The 19,801-nt window shown below is 42.0% G+C and overlaps 1 protein-coding gene across 1 annotated transcript; it reads left to right on the forward strand.

Moving 5' to 3' along the window:
- The first annotated feature begins 404 nt into the window (after positions 1–404).
- On the forward strand, positions 405–15,996 carry LOC118415410 (cell surface hyaluronidase-like). The gene is made up of 27 exons (XM_035820016.1): positions 405–543; positions 913–1,353; positions 2,216–2,647; positions 2,828–3,013; positions 3,348–3,628; positions 3,911–4,182; positions 4,625–4,695; positions 4,821–4,913; positions 5,056–5,247; positions 5,662–5,831; positions 5,992–6,201; positions 6,666–6,871; positions 7,016–7,085; positions 7,478–7,606; positions 7,958–8,040; positions 8,284–8,415; positions 8,729–8,764; positions 9,877–10,029; positions 10,807–10,987; positions 11,551–11,769; positions 12,585–12,781; positions 13,233–13,412; positions 14,127–14,349; positions 14,492–14,590; positions 14,878–15,026; positions 15,414–15,529; positions 15,878–15,996. Exons 1-27 carry the CDS (start codon positions 489–491, stop codon positions 15,994–15,996), a joined length of 4,695 nt encoding a protein of 1,564 aa, XP_035675909.1. The 5' UTR covers positions 405–488.
- The last annotated feature ends 3,805 nt before the right edge of the window (positions 15,997–19,801 follow it).

Here is a 19,801-nt window from a genome sequence, read left to right on the forward strand (position 1 = left end):
TGCTGCTGACTTAGAATCTTAATGTTCTGGGTTCGAATCCCTATCAGGTTCCCATGTTGTGCCATTATGAAATGTACTTTAAACCTACTTCCTAACCTTATCTAGAGTCTGTTTTTTTTTTTTTTTTTTTACTGGGGAGGGGGTGGGGCCTTCTAAATTTCCAAGGGATTCAAGTGCTTGTAAATCTCAATCACGTCTGTAATTTTGGTATCGTTATGACGCAATATGATGCGATTAGGACGTCTTTAATGTAATTGAACTAGCTAACACCGTCTAACGTTGGAATTTCCGTTACTGGTCTTAAGATGGTGGACCTTAACGGTGTAAAAAATGAGCAAACATGCCAAAGTTGCTGACAACAGCGAGCCATCCGTGTCCTATCGTATGGTAAACAAAACCGTTAAATAAAAGGGGGCGACAGATGTTCAGAATGCGCCATTTTCACGTTATTCGGCGACAGAGGAGGGTCTAGAATCAATCGAAGAATTATGGAATTCTTTCTACTCCTGTGTCTAGTAGCAACTGCGACATCGGAAAGAACAGGTCAGTTATCAAAGTTGATGTACAGATGACCACATTCGTCGAGTTTCATCCGTTTTAAAAATGGCAATAATGTATATCATACCAAGCAGCTGTTAGATGCAAATTACATGCCATTAATTATAATAATTAAGAAAATAGAGTGACTCACGCTATTTAAGTACTACTCCTGTGAGTTGCGTATTGACAGATCTTTGCGGGGAAGAAGTTTCATGTCACAAAAATATACTTTGCCCCTACTTTACATAAACCAATGTCAATACGGAACTTTCTCGGAGTTGAATACAAGTGCACATACGTACATCCACTGTACTTTTATTGTTTACGTATTGTCACAATTAACAATGTTGTGTTGCACTCTATATGCTTTAGGTCAGAGCGATGGGTCCACCAACATAGCCTTGCTAAAGCCTGCCTACCAGAGCAGTGTGTCATTCGACGGTGAGCCAGCACGTGCCGTGGACGGCAGCACAGGCGGTGTCTATGACAAAGGCACCTGCACACATACAGCAGTTCATGGGGAGGACAGCCCCTGGTGGTACGTCGACTTACAAGAAACATTTGAAATCGGCCGCGTTGCCATCTTTAACAGGATAGACTGCTGCCCCGAGAGGATAAACCCGTTCAACCTACACATCGGAGACAGCAGTGACGTGACGACAAACCCGAAGGTTGGAGGAGATTGGAGTTTCTCTTCCGAACAGGGTCAGCAGCTGGTTATCCATGTCAACGGGACGAAGGGACGGTACGTGGGGATCAGTGCGCCTGGCAGCTACCGGTTTCTCACTCTGTGCGAAGTCCAGGTTTTTGAAGGTAGGTACGATACAGCCTACCATAGAAACAAATAGTAAGACCACAACAAAACTATCATAACATTAAACGTCAAAGTTGACTAATCAAAATGGGCATCAAACACCTCTTCATTGGGAAAAATGGCGGCGCCCATAGACGAGAGCGAAGTCAATAAAGGTAGCATTCAGAAGTCACTCAGCTTTCGGAGACCAGTTTCGAAAATTCAGCATTGCATGAAGATGTGTTTGAACCGTGGTGTTTATAAACAGTTAACGCCTGAGTCTAAATCAAATGCGACGGTATCTTAAATACTCCTGTCGTAACCAAGGTGTGAAGTAGGTACTAGTACGTAAATTCGTTCAACAAGTCTCTGAGTAACCAAAACTGCTATTGTTGGTCAAGGTAGCCTTTGTAAGAACAATTAGAGATAAGTGAATGGTTAGACATTTCACGTATCATCCACTACCGTTTGCTAGTGAAACTAAGCTAGATGTGCAGATCAGCTGGCCTTTTACGAAAAACTAGTCAGAATGAAGTATGAAAGCAGACCGAACTTAAGAATTCAAAGGCCATTTTCGTACAAACACTTTGGATATTACAGTGAAGTGATTCATCTTTTTTCCTTCCACCTCCCTCACTATCCTCCTGTATCGCTTTACATCTTCATTAACCTTTACCTTCCTGCCTGACCCAAAACCCTACTGATTTGGTGCCAAAAGACTACCTATAAGCAGGGGAAGGGTTAAGATGGCCAACACTTTGAAGACATTGGGACTTGACACATGACCTGTGTCGTCCCCCGTCTCTGTCTGTCGGTGGACTCGAATGAATGCGCCCATGATTTGACCAGAATTAAAAGTTGTTCATTTTTCTCATTGTTTAGTCCAAAGGGACATCGTTGCGAACCTGGCATTGAGACAGCCGACTTCCCAGAGTAGTTTGGACTGGAGCGGTCCGTCAGGGCTTGCAGTGGACGGTGGTCGCAGTGGGTCCTACGATGATGGTTCCTGCACACACACGGCCACAGAAGACAACCCATGGTGGTACGTCGACTTAGGAGGAACCCAAGAGGTCGACCACATCACGATCTTCAATAGGGTAGACCACTCTCCCGACAGAATCAACTACTTCAACCTGCACATCGGAGACAACAGCGATGTGACGGCAAACCAAAAAATCGGAGGAGACTGGACTTTCGCTCCGGGAGAGGCCGAGAAGACCATACAAGTCAGCGGAACAAAAGGGCGGTACGTCGGCATCATTTTGCCTGGCAGCAACCGGATTCTTACCTTGTGCGAAGTGGAGGTTTACGGAGGTAAGGCCGATTATTTACACCCATTTTCAACTTCACACACTCCAACCGTTGAGGAATGATAGGAATGCACTTTTCTCACACTATGTTGAGTAATCATTTCAAAACATTTATGCTCGCTGTATAGAGAAATATGTTTGCCTTCCATGTTTATCATGACACGTTTGATATCTCCTTGTGTAGTATGGAGATGCCCGGATGTACTGCCGACCCCTGTGACCGAGGACCACCAGTGCCCGGATGTAGACCGGACGTTGACCCCGTGGAACCCCGGGCATGACCCCACTGCGCAGGTGGTTGTGGGTGGAGGGCAGAGCTTCCTGCTGCAGTCGTCTGCAACGTTTTACTCGTTGGAGATCAAAGATGGAGGTATGTTGCTTCTATGAAGATATGTGCGATTTTGTGACGCCTTAGGAGCGGAGCAATTGGCTTGTCACTGCCAAATATCTGCAATTTCTACATACACATGCTGTAGGGGATTTGTTTTTTTGGCAATGCCTTATGTTCGGTGCCCTATTATATCTATGAAGTTGATAATTCTGTTTTTGTGATGATAAATCGATATCCGCAAAAGCTACTGCTGAATTCGCGCAAAAACATTAGGCTGAAAAATACGTCACTCAACCGAAAAGAGACAATAGTTGATACGGTACTGGATCACTTTGAGTTGTAATATACTAATCCCCATTCTTTTTTGTCCCAGGGCGGGTTGTATTCGCCGACATGGGCTCCACAAGTGACTATGAGATTTTCCTGAGGGCCCGTGATGTAACAGTGGGAGATGGCGGCGAGTTGCACATCGGCAGTGAGACCTGCCCGTACCAGGGGAAGGCCACGGTGTCCCTGTACGGACGCTCGGACGATAACGTCAACAGCACCAAGCAGTTCCTTGTGACGTCAGGCGGGACTCTTGAGATCCACGGGCAACGCAAGGTGGCGTGGACACAGCTCACACAGACAGTGCCACAAGGTGGACTTCCTAAGGTTCGTGTAGACCTAGACTACGTATACATGCATTCATTAGTTCATAAAGAACGCCCATTAATTGGTGGATGAAGAGCGTCCATTTGACTACATGTCATATAGTGCGTCAATGAAGATTAAATACCCAGGTAACGAGGTCATCAATACAAAAGTTTCTCAATTAACTGGATATTGTTTTGTATATATGGTCAGACGTCTCGTCTAGCCTCCGTTTTCTTTCCTCTATTAGTGTGCAACATTTACAAAAAAACAGCAATTGATCAAGAACATCGTATTTAATAGGGTCCATATTGGTGGGACTCGTTGAGAAACACATGGCATCGTGGCATCAACGTTCGCGTTATAGACGAAATAACAGCGGCTGTGGTTGACTCGGCAACTTTCGACACTTCGCTCAACGAAGAAAACAGTCGAAGTTTGGCGACTTTCATCGACCTAGTCCCCTCGGGAAGAATCGTGGCGCTGGCTGTGCAGCAGCATGCTTCCCTGGAGGCCTCCGCCAAGGAGAAGCTCAGGGAGTTGGGTAGCGTGGAGGTGGATTCACTGGGAGCATGGTAAAGAAGCCGTAAACTGTTCAGATAAGAAATTTAATTTTTCTTCTGTCTTGGTCTAATATAACTGTACATCTATCCATCCTGTGCCTCTCGCTAGCTGAGCCAATACCTGAATCAGGGTGAAATAAGTGTGATAATTTGTAAGCCGGGGTACGCTCCAGCAGGACATTAATAGCATCCTATCTCGCAGACTGCTAGCATCTCTGGCCTTTATTCCATAGAGAAGCGCTGGTTCCCGATCTCCAACGTTGCCTAACATATTCTCATACTGGAAGAGGGAGTGACCTAGTTAGAGAACCTATTGGTAAGGCAATTTTTAAAATTGCGATCAAGCCTTTCTTTAAAAATTAAATCTCAGAGATACCAGAAGTCTGCGAAGGAGGCTAATGAGTTAAGACCATTGGCACCATACTGAATGATGCAAGCCACATATATGCTTCAGGGAACCTTGGGCATTTGTGGGAGTTAAAGGAAAACCAGGGACTGCTGTGGAACAGAGACTTCCACATATAGGTGAGAACTCATTTCTTAGTGGTACCACCTGATTTTTTTCTCCGCTGCAATTGCATGTGCGTATCTATCTAATAGAATAGACCTATTGCTAATGATGGCTTATCCTTTGTTTACAAATAATCTAGATGCACAATCCACGGGTACGGCGAACGTCACTGCTACGTTCCAAGCGTTTTTCGGCGACTTTGACGTCATTGCCACAAGTGCATGGGTTGGAGGTAACCGTTGCAATAGTGCTTTTTCATTATTGCTCAATTGATTTCTTTTGACAGGTCCCAATGTGAATATGTACTATGTTACAAGTCACGGAATCCCACACGTTATTTACATTCAGGTTCATAACTTCACGTTTATCTTCAGGCTCAGCGCGAAGCACATTTTCTGTGGGCCGACATGACGATGGGTACGTCATCAACCTGAAGGATGACGTCAGTTCCTGGCTTCCTGGAGACCGCATCGTCATGGCCAGCACGGACTACAACATGGAGCAGGCAGAAGAGTTCCAGCTGCTGCCGTGTCAGGAGTGCTCGAGCCACCAGGTCAAAATCAGCGGTAAGATACCGTCATCTAAGTTTCTTAGCAAGACACTTCTGGACGATACAAGTCAAGGAGCTTTTCTCTGACATGCCAGACATGGACTCGTGGCGACTGTAGTATCACCTCTCTGAGGAGGAAGTTTATAGAAAATCCTTACAAAATCTGTTCTGTTACATGATAGCTTGTATTAATTCAGAAGTTCTTGAATATACAAATACAAATACTTGAAACGCTTGTACGTTTGCCAGAAAAGTCGGTCAAAGATGCGACCAACCACTTTTCTAATTCATCAATATTGTGATCTTAAACGCTACTGGTATGTTTTTTTCCAGTACTACCAATAAAGGCTACCCTGAAGTACACGCAATCAAAACAAAAAACAAAAACAATGATTTGTATTATTTGCCTGTACGATCTGCTGTCGTACAGGTGACATCAGGTACATGCATTTCGGAGAGATCTCGGATGAAGTAGACTTGCGGGGAGAGGTCGGTCTGCTGACCAGGAACATCAAGTTCCAGGGGGAGGTAGAGGATGGCTGCTATGGCGACAACAAATGTCAGTTCTTCGACTTTGACACATATGGAGGACACCTTAAGGTTTGTTTTGCAAATTTTGACTTTTCATTAATAGACACATTTTTGTTGAATTTTCTGTTGTTTTGCATGAAAACGTAATTATAAGCGTCCGGGCTGTAAAATTGGAACTTTAATTCCTTTCTTGCAACAAGAAATATGTTGAAAAAATTCCCCGTTACAGATTCTGAGAGGTTTCAAGAACGTCCACTTGTCCGGTATTGAGTTCACCCGCATGGGTCAACAGATCTTGGGCAGATATCCTGTCCACTTCCACATGACGGGAGATGTGGACGAGAAGGGATGCTACAGCCGCCCAACGTACGTCCGAGAGCTGTCCATTCACCACTGCTTCTCCCGCTGTGTGACCATTCATGGCACTCATGGACTGCTGGTCAGTCTTTCCTTTATTCTGTTTCTGACGAGACCTTTGTGTGGCAGGCAGATAGTATAGTGAAAAACCTCAAGCCAACCCTACACATTCCTGCCATATATTCAGAAAAGCCACTGTATCCACATAGTTCCCGTGTAAAACTTTATTAAAGCCCTCCACCAGACTAGAAACCTTTGTGTGGCAATTTTGTCAGTGCCTATGTCTTTGGCCTTGGCAATGTTGCGGCTGCACCTGTCTTTCCAAAGCGACGTAAAATCAGCGTCCCGCGTTCAAGATTCCTCAAGCACGTCAAAGGGAAAGGGCTAGTAACACTTAGAAACTCTTAGAAAATACCATGCTTCTGAAACAGCAAGGAAACCAGCCGACATATGTGTCCGTAAGTAGTAAGTATTACAAAGTGAATAGGAACAACAACAATGTGTCAAATAGTAACAAATTTTAACAAGACGGTTACTTTTTATCAGGTACAAGACACAGTCGGTTACGAGACCCTCGGGCATTGCTATTTCCTTGAGGACGGAGCGGAGCAACGCAACGTTCTTGACCACAACCTCGGAATGTCGACCCGATACGGCACTCAGCTGCCCACCGACAGGGACGAAAACATGTGCCGGAACATACTGGATGGGGTGTACGGCGATTACACTCCCAATGTGTATGCGGACTGCATGTAAGAACAAAATGCTTTTGTAAAGAGACATTTGCCACAATGGAGGAATAAACAAAGAAAACTAGTTTTCAATAGTCTACTAGATTCTACTTAACATGCAGATTTTCTAATCATGCAGCTTTGTTTCCATTCTTCGACATTTAGGATGCTCAGCACGTTTTGGATCTCCCACCCCAACAATGACCTCATCAACAACGCGGCTGCCGGCACCCCGGTATGTTTTTTTTGTCATCACTTTTCCATACAGAAAGCATGCAGTAACTGTGCTATTCGTCTTACGAAGAATGCAGTCTTATTTTAAAAGATTTTGACTGAAGTCTTCGTTGATGCGCTTATAAATCTGTCACTTATCTAACGATATTTGCAAATAATACTATGCAGATCATGAGTCGTGACTCTTGCAGAGAATTCAATGTGGCAGATAGCTTATGACATTGGCTATTGCAATATCAGCTTTAAAAACAGTTTTGTCTCAACTATTATACTTCAAGTTCAGTCTGCTTTATCCATACATTTTCGGTTATAAAAGACTGTTACCGTTGGGGAATATCCACAATTGGATAATATTTGTATTCCATTCTAACGTATGCCTGTATGCAATCACAGGGCATTGGTATCTGGTACCTCTTCCACCTGGAGCCATCAGGTTTATCAGCGGGGGCACTTCCCCCTCTACAGTCATCGTTCGCTCCCATGGGGCGGTTTTACAACAACAGGGCGCACTCTAATGCACAAGTATTTATCATAATTTTTACTGTTTTCACCTGACCGACTGCTGTATCAGATATTATGTCTTTCAAGTTTATAAGCGTCAAACCAAGACAAAGTAAGAAGCTTGTACGCATTTATGTCACACGAAACATTACATGTTGTCTTATTTCTCTCACGAAATTAGCTGTTACATTGCTCGACCATGACTACTCGATCAAACTGACACAATCGAATGATGTTCGTATGTTTATTGCAAAGGCAACGATGATTTATTATTGTCCATACAAGCGGCGTCGCTTGGTTTAATATCAAACTAAAAAGAAGTCCAGTGTGGACAGCTTGTCCGAAATGAACACGTTTTTTGTGTCTTTTTAGGGGTTGCTAATAGAGGGTGGGGTCAAGACCACACCCTCAACGGCGTCTTCGCCGGCTGAATTCCTGGCCAAGTTGGGTGGAAGGTAATTGTCTTTGGAGTTTTGGGAGAAACCCAACTTGAACTTCAATCACACACCGTAGACTTTGGATACGTAGATACTTTATTCAGCCCAAAAGGTATACACCAATTTGCAGGTAAAATGACGTAAAACTTCATAGAATTTTATCAGTCAGTACTAAGAGACCAAAACTTGTTGTGTTATATAGGTGCAAGTCTCAAAAGTACTCATATTTGCCAAACAAAACAACGTGTTAATGCCACATAGGTACAAGCCTCACCAGAACTCGGACCTGCTACAGCCCCGTGTACCGGCCATGCTGGAAGGGTACACCGCCTTCAAGAACCACGTATGGGGTGCCTGGGTCCGCGGTGGTGACGTGTGGATCGACAAGAGCGCGTATGTTTATCTCGATAGACTTTTGATAGCTACAAGAGTGCGTATGCGACATCCAGAAGCATTTATAAAGGCTGCGATATACATGTTATGTAAAACGTATCTTTTCGAGGATCTTTGATTTAAAAGGAGTTGTCCTTAGAGAATCATGATGACGTAAGATTGGTTTTCATGACAGATATCTACTGCCATACAGACATACATGTATCTCAGACCTGCGGCCAGATTAAATTCTTTAACATAAAAGGGTAATGATATGACATGTTAAAAGAAAATGTTTAAAGTCATTTTATTCCGATTTTGTTCTATGTTCAAGGTTTGCTGACAATGCTATAGGCCTAGTGATGGCAAGGTAAGTCATTGAGAATAGACACACAATTTAGGTTAAATAGCGGTAATAAGTATACAACATTACTAATGAAACCTTGCCGTATTGCAATAAACACCACATCAAAAATGACAAACATGAGCAGAAACATCTATGTAATAAATGATGGTATCTACAAACTAGACTTCGCCGACCTCAAACCTCCATGATTTTATGCAAATGGCTTATATGTTTGCATAGTTGTGCATCGTAATGTTCACCTTCAACTAACACATATCACAAGTATACAGTTCCCACCATTTATCATTGAGAGATTTTTGCATTAATCATGCAAATCAGTTCCTCGGTTGCATGTCTGGTATCTGTCTATTAAGGTTCAGTTATGGAAAACAATGAAATAATACAATTCCCTGATTAATTATGCAAATTAAGTCCTCACTTTCATAATATTCATATCATTGTTTATATCTATGCCAAACTACCTGCCCAAAATGTTTTGACAAAAATTCCCCTGCAGTTCCAAAATCAAATGTGTGTGTGTGTGTTGGGGGGGGGGGGGGGTCGTCAAACATGTCACACCGTAAAAAGCCAACCGAATGTGGGTGTTTCTCCGAAACAAGAGATACATCGAAAACATTGCTATGATAGTAAATTATATATATTACATATATTAAGCAAATGTGCTCCTATTTTGCATAATTTGTTTTTCATTTTGTATATCTTTGTCTAAGCTTTTTCTAAGCTTTGTCTTCAAGCTAAAGTTTGTCTTATCCTCTTCGCTTTTACAAAAATGCCCATGCTTCTCCAAAAATTTCCCTTGGAGGCCTAAACTTCTTTCCGAGCACGACAGCTACTCGTAGATGACACCAAAGAAATAGCGGCTTGTGCAGAATATAAGATAACAAACCCAGACGTTCCACAAAATCTAATAATTTCCAGTTTTTGTCAGACCCTACGAACACAGCAAGTATTGAACCAATCCATACTGACGTTCTTGAGCTGTCTTGTTGACAAACACCCAGAAAAACTCTAGTGAAAATATAATCTCCATGACATACTTCAGGGAGGTAATTTACATCCATGCGTCACCTATTGGGGAACAGCAATGAATACTTCCTTATTCCTATTCAACGCAGTGAAGGAATATTCCCTGGCGACGTTGGGTCGACCCAGCAGGTCTGGAACAGTATCTTTATCGGAGAGAGTGAGAACGTGGGCACGAAGACTGGATCCATGCACTGGGGCATGGGGAGTGTCAAACAGGTGGAGAGGAGCTGGCCCCATTCTACGTGAGTGTACATGTGCAAATTTTGTTTGTATTTGCCTTGTTGTCTTCAGAGCTAATCTGGCAGTAATCTTACTGATTGCTTTAACGTTGTCTATACCAATAGTGCATTTTGTTGCGTCGATATAGTTTAGACATCCAGGTAATACGATATGCCAAAAAGCAGTTACTCATGCCTTGACAAGCTACTGGATATGATTTTGGAAACGGTCAGATGTTTCAACTGGAATCCACCAGTTTTCGTCAGTGACACTGACAGTGACACTACTGCCAGTTTGTTGAATGAAATCATATGGTGCATTGAGGAATGATGTTTTGTACTGAACATATCCATGCAAAATTTTAGCAGGCTAGTCAAGACTTCTTTCGTGATCATACTTCAGCCTTTTCTGATTCCTGTATCTCATTTCACTCTCTGATGTACTCACTAACTCAATCACACAATCATTCGCTCACTCTCATTCTTACTCTGTTATGGCAGACCCTTGCAATTGTCAAAGAAAGATTTTGCACCACAATACGGTTAAAGTTATCCTATTCGATAACAATGTTGAATATCATTTGATATCATACGTGAATGTACAGATTTAAAATTTGTAATGACTGTTCGAAATAACGCAATTCAGCATAGAGCTTCAAATATCTTTCAAGTTCAATAATTCATTTATTAACTTATTCATTGATGCATTCATGAGTTTATTCATTCATGCATTCATTCATGCATTCACGCATTGTAATTTTAAATCAATTCATATGTAAAATCTTGTGAACTCACTTATAGAGAGACCAACTTACGAGGCATTGACATCTACGATGGCCCCATCTTCGTGGACAGCTGTACTTTCAAGAGGTACGCCAAACTACCCGAGGCCGATCGGTGGAGCAGCGCCATTGGGTTCCGCGCTATGAATGTCTGGCAAAATACGCCAAAGAACAACTTTACAAGGTCAAAGTTTGAGAACGTAAGTGCCTTCCGTAACTCGTATATGTGCTATGCCTTGGGTTGAATTCGATTATATGGAATTCCATTACGTTCCACATTGACTTCGCTCGTTTCAAAACATACTGTAAATCGTACAAGAATTTGTACAATGAGCAGATATTTTCCGTAAACTGCCAAACAATTCGGAAAACAGTAATTTCGCAAACAAAGTCAATTCAAGGAAGACCTGATTACAAATAATAAAGAATCATGATTGTTCTTTACATCACACTCTGTCAAACTTTCTGACCAGTTAGATTTAAAAACGATGGCAACTTTTTTTCTGCCAAACGTTCCTTCGCACGTTCTCATCAGTTCTGGGGTTTCCAATGATGTCATCGACATATTCGAGTCTTGGCCTTAACAACATTCTTTATCATTCTGTCTGTTATAGCATATATTTTATTTGGTAGTGGTATTGAAGTTATCTTAAACTACTGTAATAACAATTTTGCACTATGTTCCTAACAGCGTTTTCTGGAATTAATGCAATTTCTTTTTGATAAAAAGAACTTGTTTTCATTTGTCTAATTTTCCTATCAGGTTGAAAGCCGTATTTTTATGGGCGCGGCGGGATTGTCAGGGTTCGGCGAGCACAACTTAGACGGCGACAAGACCAACATTCTGCACGACATGGACGGGAGCCTCACCGGCTACCCGGACAGCTACTTAGTCGGGCCGGATAACTACCTGGTCAGGAACCCCGGCTGTGTGGAGAAGCCTGACTGGATCGGTCTCGTCTGTCGTGGAGAATATGCATCGGTTAGTACAGACACCATCAAAGATGTGGCGTCAGTGTGGCGTAATGGTTGGGTGCTTGACCCAGACCCTCTAGGTCAGGACCTCAGTGGTCTGAGCCAAACATTCTGCCATTTATTATAAGCCACAGTTCGAATCTATTGACATGCTCGGTTGACAGTGTACCATTGGTAAAAGCATTTTAGTAGTCTTCCTTTTTTCACTCAGGTGAAAATGAGTTCCTGACTGCGGTTAGAGACGTTCCTCGTATAGGAAGTCCCGTTTTTGAGGATAGCCTCACTCCGAGCACATTAGATATCCCACCACGCTTATGAAAATGAGTTATGTTTTTTCCCAGTGTGTGTATATAAAAAAACCTGTTCGGATTCCCAGCCTCTTCGGAACAAATCTTGTGTGTTACGCCACGAACCGATTTGCTGTTTCTGCAAAACAAACAAGACTTAAGTGACCAGAAAGTCACAGGGGTCATCTCAAATAACATTCGAAGAAAGCAGTGTCTCTCTGAGAAAAGCTCGCTCCATGAAAGCAGCCTCATCTTTGACTCTTGTTTTTTCATGCATTCATCCGCAGGACCCAACATATCAAATCCCCCACTGTTAGACTCCTTACGTCAATGAAACTGCTAAACGGAACAAACTTGGACCAGGATGGGAAAGCTTAGAACCTACCTGTTCCTTCTAGCAAAGAAAGTATCCAAACTGGGCAAAAATTATCAAGAAAAAGGAGGAATTTTAAGACTTCTAGCCGCTATAATCGTAGTCCCATTTGAGCCTACTGCGCAACTCAACTGTGTGTGGTATCTGCCCTTCTGTCCACAGTTGTTCATCAACACTAACCATCAGAGGAACCGGATGTCCATGTACCGTGACGAGTATCCGGACAATCCGGTTACACTAGAAACTCCTTTTACGACAACTTACTACATGCCCGTGGTAATGTTGGACAAGTCCTACACCGTCCACTGGGATGGAAAGGCTCCAGAGGAAATAAATGTCTACCCCATTAACTTTGACAGGTTGGTTTGCTTTAGTTTGTTTCCAATACAAAATAAAATACATTACATTAAGGCCAGTTAACAAAAACAATACTTCAGTCCTTCACATCTGAATACATGCTTAGATTAATGACCAATTACAAGCTGTCTTTATTAAACTAGTATTCGTGAAGTATCCTGAACTCAGACCAACGCTGCTTCCTGAAACTGTGTAAACAGCTCTGACCTCCAGCCAACTCTTGCAACCTTTCTCAGACCTCTCTTCTTGCCTAATTAGCATGACTACGGTTCAGAGTACGTATGTGCAACGACAGTGATTTTGGTTAATGTGTCAAAGGTTAACGTGCGTGACTTTTAAACTCGATTTGCATAACAGTATCAAGATGCGATTTGTTTATAACTTAGGGACCTTCACTTTGACATATTACCCATCATCCCTGTCGCTGCTCATTGAATTGATATTTTATTACAGTGGCGACTGGGTCCGAGTGGGCTTCTGTTACCCGCCGGGAACCAACTTTAAGGTGACGTACCAACTGCGGACTCAAGTCCCATGGGCCATCGTGTACGAAGAGGACGTCAGTTCTGTGTCAAGCCTTGCTGAGATAGACGGTGGTGATGGAAAACTCTACTACTTCGAAGAAAGCACAAGGTATGAGGAGGTCATTCCCCAAGCAGAGGTTTCTGTCGGGGCTATAGTTGTGACGGGATCACTTACGGTTGCCTACTTCCAATACTATCTCCCCAAAATGAAATCTCTGATCATTATAGAATAAATGTAGAATACAACACGGTGTATTCAGTATCACCCGAGGTACAAGCCCGACCGCGGGAAGGATCGCCCGACGGCTGAAGGCTATGCTATACAGCAGTTTCATTGACTTGATGAGTCAAAGTCACCTGAGAAAACTCATGTTTTGATATGAATGCACCGGAAATTGAGAAAATGATGTGTACTCGAACAAAACATTGTAACAATATCAATTCTAACATCCAAATCCGCTATTAGAATTTTCAACCTTGCCACACTCGGCCCGCTCGAAATAGTTCGATTTACTTGAAGGAAGCCCGTGTGATACAACTTCGAAGCCTGTGTGATATAGAAAGTTATCACACGGTCCGGAACACCTGTAGGCTGTATCGAACGTTTTCGCGGCAAGTATGACATAAAGGTCTTACAGGTCTGAGGCTGCATTGCTTAACACTACGTGTCATGATTAAGTATAACATGGTCATCAATAAAACACAGTTATCTTGGGAGCTGATTTCCTCAACTTCGATGGTTTTTAATGGTATTTAAAGAGTTACTATTCAAAGTAAACTGCATTAAGTTTTGTTGCATGTTGTAGTAACATTTTTTGTATAGCCTTCTGTTTCTGAAAGTCCGAGCTAACTACGATCGGGAAGGCCATGACTACTGTTCACACATGGGCTGTGAGAGGATCGTCATCTCGGCCACCATGACAAGTGACGTGGTCAGCGACTGTACAGCAACAGCTTATCCCAAGTACAGCCTGACGCCGACAGAGACTGTTCCCAGCCCGACCTTCATGAGTATGGTCAACGACTGTACAGGATGTGGTGCTCCGGTGAGTATACAGGACAATAAATAATCATGGCTTATTGTTTATTTTATGCACATTTTATGCAGATCTGGTACATTGTTTCAACGTCGTATGAATTGTAAGTAGAATGTGATAAACATAATGCGTGTACTCTTTGTGTGTACAGGAGCCAATTGTGTTTGATGAAGGCAAGACGTTCGTTGAAGTGACGGTTGTGTCATCCGGGTCTCGCGAGATGCTACATGGCCACGGATCCTTCGTCCAGGTATACATCACTTCCTAATGAATATGTATTGAATATTCAAAGATTGGGGCCTATCTTGGTAGTACTTTCGCGTCTTCACCGTAACAGGTGTGCTAAACATAATATTATCTTAATACTGTACAACGTGTAGTGCGATTAGGCAAAGGGGTAAGTGGTAAGGAGAGAGAAAGAAAATCGTGGTGGATTTCAGTTCACGGTGAAACGGTCAGAGCGAAAATCGCGAACATAAAACCATCAAGGACTATGTATATTGTTTGCCAGATGGCTAATGTTTTTTCGCACTTCAGATAGACGGTGTCCAGTTTGATAGCCATCACCATGGCCACCTGGTCATCAGCGTTGATGCCGTGTCTGGCTCGGTCACACATGAAATGACGTTCCACTCTGGCGCTGAGCTGGCCATGGCAACCTTCATACGCCACATTATCCCTCAAAAGTAGGTATTATAGCGTCAACAAAAACTCCATTAACTAATCATAGTAGTAATTACATATTAATTTTCCAGTTTTATTGATAGGGCTTTAGGTTCCAGATAAGAGATTCTGAAGCAGGTTTGATTATACTTATACATTTCCTGGAGGTATAGTTTTGGGTTTTCCGCGTGTGTGTACGTGCGTGCGTACGCATGTGCGTGCGTGCGTAAGTGTGTGCGTGTGTGTGTGTGTGTGTGCGCGCGCGCGCGCGCGTGTGTGTGTGTGTGTGTGCGTGTGCATGTGTGCATGGTGACTGACCCTCTTAACAAGACGTTGATTGCAACATTGCAGCAAAGTTATTGGACAAAAGCCTACAACTCATTTCTCACGAACTCTTTCCGTCCGTCTAGCTCCATAGTCCTGGTGGCAGCTTCTGACGCCTCTAGTCTGATTGTGAACTCACAGGAATGTCTGTCAGCTCTGAAACAGCTCGGAGCGCAGGAACTTGACAACATTAACGTCGGAGGTTAGTTGTCCCCGTTGTCTTCTGTTCTAAAAAGCTTTTAAAAAACAAGAATGATTCACAGTTGAGATCATGGATCTAACTACTCAGTAACCTGGTAACTGGGGGACTCAAAGTAATGGCTACTGGGTTGGAACTGCACTCGTCTTTCGGAGGGGGTGATTGTGGTCACGTGTTTGAGAAGGTGCACGTTAAAGGAAGGGCTAACAACTGCTGCCTTTCAAAATATACCCTGCAACTCTTCCCTATGAAAAAAAAATACCCTGTGGCGGAAACAACAAGGAAAATTTGTCACAAGGCAGTACGTTGTGAATAACAAAAATTCTTATTTGATCATCAATCTTCCCATAGGGACGTTTGCCATGGTTGGCTTCAAGGGCACCTTCTGGCCCAGCTGGATCCAGCACGTCAACCTGCCGTCCGGTCAGGGTCCGGCACAGATCTACACCAAGATCCCGCTCATGGGCTGATACTAAGCTACGCACCAAGGGTCTGCTCATTCAATAAACGCACTAGTCAAAACGAATGAAATTTTGTGTTCTTTTCAAATATCGTCATTCGTTACTAAAGGACAGTTAGAGTCACAGATTAATCTATTGCAATGGAGTTATCTCCTTGCTGAAGTTACGCGCCGCGACCTCGCTGGCGCTGAGACGTAAATCGAATTTGAGCAAAGGTGCACCAGCAGTGACGCAAGCGTGACGTAAGTGTAGTGAGCTTGCATCACTTGCGTCATGCTTGCTTTGCAACGAATTTCAGAGATAAAGAACGAAGTTTCTTACTTTTTGTCGTCTTCTAAGTCATACTTTTACGTATTACGCAATGTCTAAATTACAAAAAATAGGAGAAAATAACAAAACAGTGATGCAGTGAACGCAGTGAAGCAAGCTGGACGCAAGTACGGTGAGAGTGCACATTCACCCTTTACTGCATGATATAGAAAATGTGATGGAAAACGGTAAAGTATGACTGAAAGGAGGCCAAAGACACAAAGCCTGAAATGATTCGTGAAATTCTATGAAACTAGCTTGTTTTGCGATCCATCAAATTGCTTGGTCGCAGCGCGGCCGCTGTATAGTGGAATGTGGGTGTAACTTTCTATCTATAAGATAATATGTGTTTTACTCCAGATGTTGTCTTTCACATACATTCATCTTATCAACAGTTTACATGGGCTAAGTGCCACCCTATGATGACACTTAGCATATATCATAGCGTCACCCTAAGGATATTTATAAAAGGCAAACACCAAAATCAGTACATATAATCTACTTTACCAGAGAGCATTCTAATTATGATGCCGAGCTTAATTTGCAAAAGGAAATTATGGATTCTGTTATCGAGTCTTAAAATTGGGGCTCAAGATAGATGAATATAGTATAACACATGCTTAAAACAGACTTTTATGGTTCAAATCCCCTATTAGGATACATACCTAAGTGGTAGTTGAGTACTAGCATTTTTTAAGCCTTAATATAGCAACATAAATGACGACATCAAGGAAATAGAACAATGTCATATTTGCTCACAACATTCAGTCCTCTCACTTCCTATCCACAGTATCTTATCAACTGTTTACATTGATTAAGCCTAAGTGCAATCGTATGATATTAATCAAAGGCAAACATCAAAACACATTTACATGACCAACTAACATCGCACTTTGCAAACTGACCTAGAGTTCCACAAACACCTACCTTCGCCAAATAAACCAGGCTTGTTATGTAGAATGATGTCTGTAGGCATCAATATGTTACTCATTACATTTATTACCTCCATGAAAAAATGGAGGTATAGTTTTTGGTCTGTCTGTGTGTCTGTGTGTCTGTGTGTCTGTCTGTGTGTGTGTCCGCATATTTGTGGACATCATAACTTGAGAACCTCTCGATGGACTACGATGATATTTGGTATGTGGGTAGGGGTTGGGAAGACGAAGGTCAAGGTCAATTTTGGGCCCCCTGGTGTGTGACCTTGGTACTGCAGCAGAACTCCAATTTTTTGTATCTTTTTATCTGGACATGCTATGGTCTTGATTTCTTGGTGGCAGATAGCTTTTGATGTAAGGAAGAAGTGGTGTATGTTTGGACCCCCTAGCAGCTTGCTCTGGAACTGCAGGAGCATTTTTGTCAAAATCTTCCAAGAAGCATAACGGAACATAGGAACGATGAATTTCCATGATATTTGGTATGCAGGTACATGTAGCAGAGATGTACATAATGAAATCAAAATTATGCAAATTTGGACTTCATTTGCATACTTAATGAGGAAAATGTATATTTACAGTGTTTTCCAATATATCACTCAAATACATGTTACATATGTAGTTTGTGGCAGGCGGAAGTTAAGCAGATACTAATTATGCAAATAAGTCCCTAATTTGCATAATTAATTTGAAAGTGTCCTAATTTTTCTTATTTCGTGTAGTAAATGATTGGTCTATCAACACTGTGACCTGTGTACGTTAGTTAAAGGTGTACATAAGCAAGCATAAATTATGCTAATGTGAAAGTCATTTGCATAATCAGAATATTTCATGGAGGTATGAGGTCTCCGAACTCTAGTTTCATATGTTATTTGATAAAGTCACACAAACTCTTATCAACTAGAGTTCTGCGACCTCATTAGATATTAAGAACTTTTGTAAATGTTATGCAAATGACTTACTAGGGGGCTCAAAATCTGATTATTAGTCTCAGGCAATACCAACCAGTTTCTGACGTTGTATCATAAATATCAAAGATCTCTGGCGAGAAGCAGTCCCCTGAGAATCTAACAGGAGTCAGAGCAACCCTACAGAGGTGGAGTAAAGATAACCTTTTTAATGCGAGAATCTCATACTCTTTATTTATACGTCTCTAAGAGTCTGTGTATTTTAAGTACTTTTAAATTTTCACCTTTCTCTCCCTCACATCAACTTTGCGCGCCTTCCCTTTTTGACCTTCCCTCTTTTTATTCCTTACCTTTGTTTCCGTGTTTACCTTCTTTTCATTTTTACCCTTCGATGGTACACTTGAGTACTTGTCTATTTATACTAGGTCGTATTTTGCATGATTAAAATGCATTGGAATTTCTCTCTTTCTCTACATATGTAACAAGTTTGAAGTCATATCATGGAATTCAGTACATTTATAAACTTTCCTCATTAATCATGCAAATCATCTTTTGATTTGTATAACTAGTCTCTCATGATGTAAGTCATCACTGGCTATCTGCTTAGCAAATGTCAGGAAGATCCGTCAACACGATCTCGAGTTATTCCCGTCCGTAGTTTGGAAGGAAGTATCGGCCCCTGCAGTTAACGCTAAGGGACCCAAAACGCTACTTAAGGGGCCGAAACAAACAGACCATACTCTCTGCCCCAAGCGCTATTTACCAGTCAAATATCACAACCACGGCGTGTACAGAACTTGAGATATAAAATGCATTGTATCAAATTTCATCAAAGACAAACACGTAATGCATGTATTTGAAACTTATCTTAGCACCTTAATTTACCCCTTACATCGGGTCTTCCTTCTCCACTTATACGTAGTGAGATGCTGTGCTTCCCTCATTGCTCTATACCAAGAGCTTCCAGCGGCTTCAAGATCTCTTTCCGCATTTGCCCTCAGTATGTCATTCTTGGCCTTCCTCTCCTTCTTCTTACACCAAATGGCTTCCAGCCTAAGATCTTATTATAATTCGCTGTTTTTACTCATGTATGTATCTCGACAGCTTTTAAACCGTAAAGGTCTGTTCAAAACCTGTCAGTATATTTTTTGACATGTTTTAAGGAAAAAAAATCAACTTTAACTGGTTAATCCAGATACGGCATGAACATATTTTCTTAAAAACTGTGATGTACTGTATATTTGAGTGAGACTTTGAAAGTTGGAAAGTGCGACAATACAAGATCCTGTCTGGATTTCTACGTCGTGTGTACGTGATATGTATTTTTTAAATAAAATTTGATATAACGTAGGTACAACAATATGACATATTCCTTGACATCATAGAAAACCATTATCTAAAGGTCTGAAAAGCGTTGAACAAGTCGTACCAAAGCACTGCTCAAGTACGTATTCTGGCACAACCGTCAAATGTGAATAATTTGTATAAATTCTGTGTTGTATTGATCTATTTCAAAATTTCAATCAATATATACGTGTGGCATCACCAATATAAAGCTGTCTGGTGTAGTGGGTTATATTCTGATGTTGGCCTTTCATTTAATGTCATGGGATAGAACTTAGGCTATATAAACTGAGATAAAGTAAGCAGTAGTGGCAAAATATT

Source organism: Branchiostoma floridae, chromosome 5 (genome assembly GCF_000003815.2).
Source record: "Branchiostoma floridae strain S238N-H82 chromosome 5, Bfl_VNyyK, whole genome shotgun sequence".
Lineage (NCBI taxonomy): Eukaryota > Metazoa > Chordata > Leptocardii > Amphioxiformes > Branchiostomatidae > Branchiostoma > Branchiostoma floridae.

What these genes read in the sequence shown, in the direction of transcription:
- LOC118415410 (XM_035820016.1), top strand. Translation starts at nt 489, where the DNA reads ATGGAATTCTTTCTACTCCTGTGTCTAGTAGCAACTGCGACATCGGAA. An exon ending in ACGCGGCTGCCGGCACCCCG is followed by an intron (nt 7,086 to 7,477) that starts GTATGTTTTTTT and finishes ATGCAATCACAG; the next exon opens with GGCATTGGTATCTGGTACCT. An exon ending in CGCCACATTATCCCTCAAAA is followed by an intron (nt 15,027 to 15,413) that starts GTAGGTATTATA and finishes CCGTCCGTCTAG; the next exon opens with CTCCATAGTCCTGGTGGCAG.